The 9,843-nt window shown below is 43.9% G+C and overlaps 1 protein-coding gene across 1 annotated transcript; it reads right to left on the bottom strand.

Moving 5' to 3' along the window:
- Window positions 1–670: 670 nt before the first annotated feature.
- Window positions 671–8,897, bottom strand: Npy2r (neuropeptide Y receptor Y2). The gene is given in 3 exon segments (XM_028880138.2): window positions 671–2,915; window positions 2,917–3,791; window positions 8,712–8,897. Coding segments are annotated over 2 exon segments (1,146 nt in total). The 5' UTR covers window positions 3,745–3,791; window positions 8,712–8,897; the 3' UTR covers window positions 671–2,597.
- Window positions 8,898–9,843: the final 946 nt, after the last annotated feature.

Raw genomic sequence — 9,843 nt, forward strand, 5'->3', positions numbered from 1 at the left:
AAAAAAAATGCCTTGGCTGGTAGGTAAATATGGGGTTGTGTGTGAAAATGACAAGATATAGAGAGCACAAATAGGAATATACTGTATTAATCTAAGTGAGAGATAAAACAGGTCTTAGAAACAGCCATAGCATGTATGATGGGGACTGAGAAAAGTGAATTGATTCAAAAAACAACTAGGAGTTGTATTAAAATGCAGGATTTGACTGCATATAGGTAAAGACTAGAGGAGTATTGAGGCTGACTCCAGAGAGTAGAGTTTCGGGAAAGAGTATGCAGTAGATTGGTGACAAGCTGGTAGTGAGAAGGGATCAGGATCCAGGATCAGGACATTTGTACTTAGTTGGCAGGTTCTGTTTCAGACACATCGGGTGTCTGTTGGTGGGACCAATGCAAATACATTTCATTAGCTGATGAAATGTAGGCTTGAAGTTCAAGAGAAAGATCTGGCCTGAAAATGAAAAGTGAAACATTCACACAGGGCATTCACAGGCATCCTCACAGGGCACTCACTCACAGGGATTCTCACAGGGCACTCACTCACAGGGCACTCACTCAAAGGCATTCTCACAGGGCACTCACTCACAGGGCACTCACTCACAGGCATTCTCACAGGGTGCTCACAGGGTAACCAGGGACTCGATTTCAGCCAAAGAGTAGAGTAAGAGATATATGGAAACAACAGAATTCCTCAAATTCTCTTTATTTTAACATTAAAATCACTACATAAAAGATACTTTATTAATGGTTTTAACATATGAGCTCAATCATAAATATGTTAATTGAATTATTAGGTAGATTCCAATGATTTACCATCACAGTAGGAGTCACAATAACACACAGGTTTTATACAGGATACGAATTCTGCAAGGGGCATAAAAACTTTACAACAACCTTTTAACGTCTTAAATATTTCTGCATAAAATATAAAAAGCTTATCTCCAAGTGACAGTGCTGAGTCCAAGAGGAAAACCATGTTTTATAGTTATGTGGTACATTTCAGATAGCAATGTATTTCATTGACTTCTTAGTCTGCCTTAACACCTATTTTTACTTTTTTTTTTGTTCCTTCCCAGTATTACAAAAGTGCAGCTCCCAAACCAAATTTTATTTCCACCCTGAAAGGAATTTGATAACAGCCATAGTCTGAATTTTAAATATATACACAACATTCATATCATTACCAAGTATAAGACTATGTTGAATATTTCTAAAATATAAGGAATATACTCACAAATTCTGTCATATTTACAAAAATACACCTACACTGAAATTTCAGCATCCAGAGAGGTACAACCATTTTAACATCTCATTTTCTTACTTTTTTTTTCCTGTGTGAACAAAATAGAGTCTTAATCGTCTTTGGTTGGGTACTATTGAAATAACAGCTAAATTTATAAAAGCATTAAACGAAAATTGCTAATGTTCCACTATTTATAGACATGCTTTTTATTTTGTCTCCATATTTATGTCACCCAAAATATAGTCATTTTGGAAAGAGAAAACTTACATGAAAAAAAAATTGTTGAAAACCAAATATTTGCAAAGGGGAATGAACTCAGTTTTTGAGATTTCCTGCCAAACGGGTCCATTTTAATGAAATTACATTTTTACTTATCATAGGTTGGTCTGCTAAAGATGAACTCCAAAGAACATAATTCTGCTGTGTCTGTAAACACGTATGTAGGGGAGAGGAATTGATTACAACTAAACTCAAGCTGTTATAAAATTATTTTATAGTTTGCCTTAATTTTTAGTGAGAACTTGGCCCCCATGCAGGAATGGTCATAGGCGATGTGTAGGTCTAAAGGACTTTAACAATTACCAACCAGCAAGAGGACCGAGGTCTCACTTGCTAGCTGAACAGTAGTTACGGAGTACAAGTGACTCAAAACAAGAAATCAAACAATAATTTGTAGTTCTTTTAAGCCCAATAATTTCAGAATTTGATTCTGAATAAAAGAAACTTCTGACAATTGTACATTTGATTTTAATAACAGTTAATTGCTTGCTGTGTACATAAGCATTTCCCCCATCACTGTACACCAACTGTGTTTACTCTCTTGAAGTTGTCTTGACGTCATCCCATTAGTTACAAGCAATGGTTTGGGTTTCATCTTAGGAAGGACAATAAAACCAAAACACCATACCAGAGAGCCTAGGGCTCCCTAGGGAAATCTGAGTTTGTTCAGCAGCTTTTCATCAAGTAAAGGGGGAGCAGTGGAGTCCGCAGCATCCCCAATGCAGATCCTACTGTGCGTTCAGAGTTAATACTTACCTCTACCTTTTAGCTATACTGATACCAATTCCTTGTTCAGGTTTCCTGGGAAACCTGGGAAACTCTGGGAAAACAGTTACAAGTATATCCCTCCTTTCTTGTAATTCAACCTATCATCTAAGCACCAGTAATCACACCATGGAACCAGAGCAATTTGCTCATTTTCACCTCAGCTCTGGCAGCCAGTTTCCCGGGAATGATACTGCCAATGCTTTTTAGTCAATAAAATGGGAGGTCAGCATGCACTGGTTAGAAAACCTTCACTAACCAGATTGGCATCTCTGGTTAAAACTCATCCATGTGCTTCCACACCTGTTTTCTTAGACATTGGTAGCCTCTGAAAAAGAGTCGGTGGGGCCATTGTTCTTTTTGACTTCTAAGTTCTTTTTAGTCTTGAAGGTCATAGACACCTCCGAGTGAATGGCATCCAACCTCTGCTCACACCGGAAGGCAGAGAGGAAAGCCTTCCTATAGTTGCTGTTCATCCAGCCATAGAGAAGGGGGTTGGCAAAGGTGGAGCACATGGCAATAATGTGGAACACTGTGAAGATGAGTTTGTACTCCTTCAAGTCCAGGACATGGCTGTCAATGTCCACAGCAAGCTGGAAGGCATGGAGGGGCAGCCAGCTGACTGCGAAACACCACTACCACACACACCAGCATTTTGGTTGTTTTGTGCCTTCGCTGATGGTAATGGTCACTTGCGGCTCCTGGGCTGACATGGTTCTTCAGCTTACTCCAGATGCGGGCGTAGGAGAAAGATATGATGCCCAGAGGCAAAACGTACAGGATTAGTAAGGTGGACAGGCTGTAGACTGTGCCGTAGACACTCTTCTCCTCGCCAGGCCACTTCTCAGTACAGGCCACTATCTCAAAGTCAGGAATGATCTCAATCAGGGAGTACTCCCGGAAGATGGCCAGGGGGCTTGCCAGCAGGGCACTGATGCCCCAGGCCAGACCAATGATCAGGAAGCTGATTCGCTTGGAGATCTTGCTTTCCAGGTGGTAGACAATGCAGCGATGGCGGTCGAGAGCAATGACTGTCAGAGTTATTGTGGACACTTGTACTGCCAGACCCTGAGAATAGGGCACCAAATGGCACAGGACTGGACCCATTTTCCACTCCCCCATTAAGGTATAGGTAAGAGTGAATGGTAGGCACAGGGTATTCACCAAAAGATCCGCCACAGCCAGGTTGGCAATGAAAAAGTTGGTTACCGTGCGCATGCTCTTGAATTTGATCACCACATGGATTACCAGAGAGTTGCCAACTACCCCCAGCAAGATGATGGAGCAATAGGCCAATATGAGGACCACCTGCACCTCAACCAGCTTGGTGCTGTCTATGAGCTCCGGCTCGGGATCAGGGGGCAGCTCACCTCTAGGAGTGGTGTGCCCCGGCCCATAGAGCTCCACCTTCGCTTCTACAGTCTGGTTCTCATCTGCCTCTGCACCTACTGGGCCCATCTTCAGCACCACTTCAGTTTCACTTGGCCTCCCAATAGCACAAGAATCTACAATAAAAATAACACAGGAAACCACTAGTGAAACACACAGCCATCCGAGAGGGATTGCTTTAGTTTATTCTGAGCTCCTCTAGATGGCTGCACTCTGATCTATAACACTGCAGACTACATAACAGCTGGATAAAGCAAGTCCTCCAAATAAGTCTATTCACAACTATGGATTGATTAAATCAAGTCTTTAAAATAACTGCAATCGTGATAAGAATGCAGTTTTCTATAGGAGGGAACCAATTCCAGAATAAATGAGATCAAATAGATTCCATTTTAATGCAAAATGAATGGGATAAAATGTATCAATTTTTACAATTGCTATGAAGCCAACAAGTTAACTCGAAGGAAAGTCTCACCCTCTTAGCTGTTTGGAGCTTATAAGCATACACCAGTACCCAGCATAGAAAAGGGACGGGCGACTCCCCTGTGCTCAGTGCCTGAGCTTCGGGAGAATAAAATAAGGCAACACAGATGGATTCTCACATGACCACTCTTTCTTTCACTTGTGCACATATGCCCACCCCCTCGTGTGTGTGTGTGTGTGTGTGTGTGTGTGTGTGTGTTGGGGGGTGGCAAAAGTAAAGACCCATGGAAATGGTGTGTCATTTCTCTGTCCCTTGGGTAAAAATTCATTTAGGTACCATTTCTCAGGTGCCATCCAGGTTGTTTTCTGAGAAAGGGCTTCTCACTGGCCTGGAATTCACCAACTATGCTGGTCTTTCCAATCAATGAGACCCACAGATCCATCTTTCTCCACCTCCCCAATACTAGCATTAGAAGCACACTGTTGTTTTGTTGTCGTCCCACCCCACCCCCACCCCCGGCCACCTGGTGTTTAAAATGGAACTCTGTGTAGAACAGTTGTTTTGTTTAAGGGTCTGAAAGTAACTCCCCACACAACACAGAGCAGCATCCTACAAAAGTAGTGCATTAAAAATATATCCAAGTCCAACCCCCCACACTTCTAGATAGAGAAGTTCGGGTGCCTTTCTTTCCTTCCTATGCTACACCCCAGAATCCCCCTGCCTGTGTGATCTGCTGCACTCAATACACGAATTAAATCCCTTAAAGTTCAAAACAAAGAGATAAATATTCTAGGTTTTCTTGTTTCCTTGAGGACCCCCCTCATGCTTTAAAGACCCCCAGACTGGTCTCCCACCTCTCTCCCACACACATCTCTTATCATTTCTATCACATTGGTTTTGTTTGGTTCAGTTTATAACCATAATTATTCTTATAGCCAAGTATCTTATTTCTAATTTTTCTTCCTGCTGCTTTCATTCATTGATTCAGTAGCTGAACAGGTAAAGTCATACACAATTCACCATGTTGATTCTGACATCTACTGGGATGTGCTTTCAACAAACCCTTGCAAACCTGTATCCTGAAGGGAGGATCCTGCTGGGTGTTAAGGCAGCAGGTAATACCTCTACTAGATTGCTTAGAATAATACCTTTGCTTTTACTATAAATTCATTGTTAAGGGTATAAAAACACTCAGACTCAATATCCTATTTGCAGTATTTGTGAATATACCCACAATCACAAAAGGCTTCTGTTATTAATTCAGAAGATCTTTTAATGAATTTCTTTATTAATCATAATAGCATCTACGACAATTGGTAGATGAATCTTGTTTATTGAGCTTACAAACAATGCTGGCTGGCCCTGTGTGACCCCACTCCTCTTCCCATCTTTCCTTCCTCTGTCTTGCTCTGTACCACAGACCTGCACAGAACCTTCACTTTCAGGCTCCCAGACTATCAGGATTCTGGTTGGGTTGAATCAGTGGGAAGCACTTGGAGGTAATTAAAAAGCAGGAGGGGTTAGCAGAGCTGGCTCAGTGAATAAAGTGTTGGCTATGCAAGTGTGGAGATATGAAGAGAGCCCATTAAAGCTGGAAGCTTAATGCACATCTGTGATGCCAGGTCCTTTGCAAGATGGGAGATGCAGACAGGAGAATTCTTGGAAGCCTATGGGTCAGGTGTCCTGGTAGATGCAGTTGTGAACAAGAGACTCTGCCTCAAAAAGAATCAAGGTAGAAAGCAAGGATCTACACCTGAGGTGGTGCTCTGAGTTCCACATGTGTGCAATGTCACAACTGTATCCACACACACACACACACACACACATACACACTTATGCTAAGTACACACATCATATATGCCCTACACACACATACAAACATACATAATACAAATACACATCATCCACACATATGCTACACACACACCACACCTGCATTCACACCCACTTATACATATGAACTTGTATGCACACACACATAATGTATAGATACATACCCTACATACATCATATACGCATCCCCTACACACACATCATATGCCCATAAGTAGTTTTTAAAAGAAAACTGCGTGAATAAAAAGCAGGAGGAAGGAAGACACCAACATGACAATGTTTCCTGCAGATGGGGCTATTTCTAGGGTCTCGGTGACACTGCCTCCTCTTTATGTCCCTTCAGTTCAGGTAGTAAGGAGCCACTCGATGCTCTTGCAATCCCCAGAGAGGCCTGACTTTCGGTTTTCATCTCCCTACACTTACATAACCAATTCTCTGCACAGATTCCTTCTCTTCTACATCCCTGAATGGATTTTTTTTTGTTTTGTTTGTTTCATGATCTGCTCAAAGCACACTTGAATTTGTTCTTCCACTAAAATATGGCTCAGCTCCTTAGTATGACATTCAGGGCTTGGTTGGTGACATCACTACAGAGGTGCTGTCCTGAGCTCCCTTGATATCCCAATAGACATCTGCTACTATGTCAGACTGAATCCTACCAAATCTAGAACGTTCAGGCTTCCTCATGCCTCTCTTCCCTCCTTGTGGTGAATCAAAGAGTCTCTCTTTATCCTGGTTAGCTAAAAAACTTATGCTCATGTCTACCACTGCCCCACAACACAGGCCACACTCTGATTGTCGTAGGACAGCAACCTTTTTGAAGACAGAAAGTGGAACTTCTTGATTTGTTGTTTAATCTCGAGGTACACCATCTAGTACATTAAAGACACTCAATAATTGGACAAAACCAATATAAAGAGAAACAAGAATACAATTTTACTAATAACTAATACCACACCTGTTTAATATAAAATATAGTTTTGATTCTGTTCTTTACTGTATATAACAACAGACAGGATTCATTCTGTGCCACAGAAGCCTCATATTTGTTTTCTTGTTCTTAGTCAGGTACTTGCTTCTATAAGAAGTTTGGCCTAAGACCCTCTTAATTCAGTTTTTGATTACAACCTTTTAAATTGCCTGTCAGTATACTCCATATAGTAACTTTTCTCAAGTACTCGTATCTATTTCTTTCTCCCCTGCTACACCCCCCCCACACACACACACACACAACACAGAGCAGCATCCTGGGCCTGGGAGCTTTCTGTGTACTTATATTTGCTATACTGATGCATTCTACATAAGTCTACACACATTTGAAACAGAACATTCTAAGGATACCAGGCCCACTATCAATTATGGAAACATGGCATTCAAATCGTGGCCTGTTTGATAGGCTGCACCATTTCCCTCAGACTAAGAGCCTGACTTTGTAGAGCACAGTGACTCACACCATACATGTCAACCAGAGTTGAACAGAACACGGAAAGGTGGAGTTTGATGGTTGCCCAGATGGAACTGAGTGTAAGCACCAGATTTAAGGGCAGTGTGGCAAGAGGGTCATATTTGATTTGATTTTCCTTTTTTTCATTTCAATTCTATTTACTTCACCCCGAAGTCCTTTTATTTACAGCTCTTCTTCAGGAATGGTTATTGATCTACAAGCTATTAGCATGTGAACACTATGATCTGTACCTAGGCACAGGACTAGCCTTGGGCTGGGGAGAAATGCTACCTGAACACAGAATTTATCATTCACTACAGTGCTTCTGGAAAAGTAGGAGAGAAAAAGAGCACAAGAGAATTCTGGCATGTGTAATGCTTCTGCCTCAAGCTAGGAGCAGGCAGGGGAAGAGCCTTTCCTTGAAATAAGGCAAAATGAGACATTCAGGTTATTCAAGAAATTCAAAACTGTGAATGGCGCTGTTTTCTTGAACAGGTGTGCCTTAAACGAATTTGTTAAGAAAAGGGAATGATTTTTTTTTTCTTCTTCTGAGGCTCAAGGTGCCTTGATGAGTCGGAGAGCTACTCATGCTTTGACTACATGTTGAAGTCTGTGGGTTTGCAAGTTATTTCTGTGACAGAATTACTCCAGGTGGGCAAACTTGGCATCCTATCAAGCACCTCTTCCAGGAATGTTTTCCTAGGTGCTACACACCTGTTAGTCCTTCTGGGGGTGGGGGGGGACATGGGATTTTAACATTGCTACATGCAAGGTATGATGGCTCATATAAAAGTCTGTGCATGCCTCTCTTTTCTGTATTTGAGCTTCCTTTCTGTGACAGTAATGCTGTCTCCTGCCATTGCTGAGATTTTAGTGACTGGCCCCAACTAGGAAAAGCTATTTAAATGTTAGTGTCACCCCCTGCCACACAACCTTAGATTTCTACTAGTGGGTGATTCCCACCTTAGGGAAATGAATGGAAGCCTAATTAAATATCTCATTTTGAACAGGTTTGGAATATTCAACATGACCTTGCACTTTAGAAGGTGTTTGATTTTTTTTTAAAGAGGCAGCAGAATTGTGTCTTACTGTCTCAGACTATATAGTCCTTGGTCAAGGAACATTCAAGAACCTTCAGTAGAAAAGAAAAAGTCTAGCAAAAGAAGAAACAAAAGTGGTACTAGCCCCTCTAAGTCCCCATTCCACCCAAAGTTGAGGTGGGAGGCTCCCTTTAGAAACACTGTGCCCTGTTCCCGCGGACAGGACCCGGACAGGACCCTGGGCTCCCTTGGGGCTGTTCATGATCTCTGAAGGAGAACTGGAGTTTTAACTTACTGCGCCGCCGGCCCTTGCTTTTCAGCTGAGCCCAGGAAGCCAGGAGTGTGTAGCCAACGGACTGACGGCCCTGGGAGGCACCTGGAGCAGGTCCGATTCTGTGTAGGACGGCGTAAGCAGGCAAGCAGGAACCGGAGCGGCCAAGCGGAGCTGCTACAAGGATGCAGCTACCGGGCTTATCCCTGGACCTCTATGGCCACTGGATCTGAGATCCGCACTACATCGCGCGGAGCCCGGGATAGGAGGGAGTCGGGGGAGGGAGGAGGGTCGGAGATGGAGGTTGGAGACAACGCCGCTCTGGAAGGAAAGGGCACAGGTACCAGGAGCATTAGCCTCGCAAGGGGAGTGAGCCAGCTAAGATGCGGAGGCCAGGAACGCGGGGAGAGTGTCCGCCACCCCTGGTAGCCCGCGCGCATCTGCACCCTACGCAGCACAGCGCCCCATCGCACGTGGCCACCACTCCCAGCAGCTGCTACCCTCACTCCACTTAGGAGTTCATCAAATCTGCAGAGGAAAGTCGGGGCAGGAGGCGCGAGCACCCCCGCTGCGCCCCCCTGCTGTGTGAACCGGGAGCCGGACTAGAGGCTCCTCAATGCCCCGGGCACCTCAATGCCCTGGGGAATCCAACTCTGGTCTTCCGTGGTGAGTGAAGGCAGAGAGCTGGCTTCTGGCAGAAGCTGGATCCCAAGGACAGTCAGCTCGACCGGCCAGAATGCGCGCGGGCGCACCAGCTGCCGTGACCCAGTGATCGCGGGAAGGTAAAACAAGTCCAGAGCCTGGTGGTCCGGCAGCGGAGAAGCCTTTAACAGGTGTTGATGGACTCGTGCGTACTCAGATCACAAACTCAGTGTCCCGGAGGCCGACTGCCAAAAGCTGCCTCCCAGAAGGAAAGCAGAGAACAAGAAAGGCAATGGGTCTTCAATAAAACAGTCTTTGTCCAGTTAGTTGATTTCAAAATTCTTCGCTCTTGGATCTTTCACTGTCCAATTTCACTGGCAATGTTCCTCACTTTTGCTCCAATTTCCGCGTAGGAGTAAAACAGGACAGACTGGACTTCCAGTCACCAATGCTGGGAAGGGGGGCGGGGGGGGGGGGAGGCGAGGGAGTGGCTACTTCAACTTCACCCAGCAAA

The sequence above is a fragment of the Peromyscus leucopus genome, chromosome 6 (assembly GCF_004664715.2).
Source record: "Peromyscus leucopus breed LL Stock chromosome 6, UCI_PerLeu_2.1, whole genome shotgun sequence".
NCBI lineage: Eukaryota > Metazoa > Chordata > Mammalia > Rodentia > Cricetidae > Peromyscus > Peromyscus leucopus.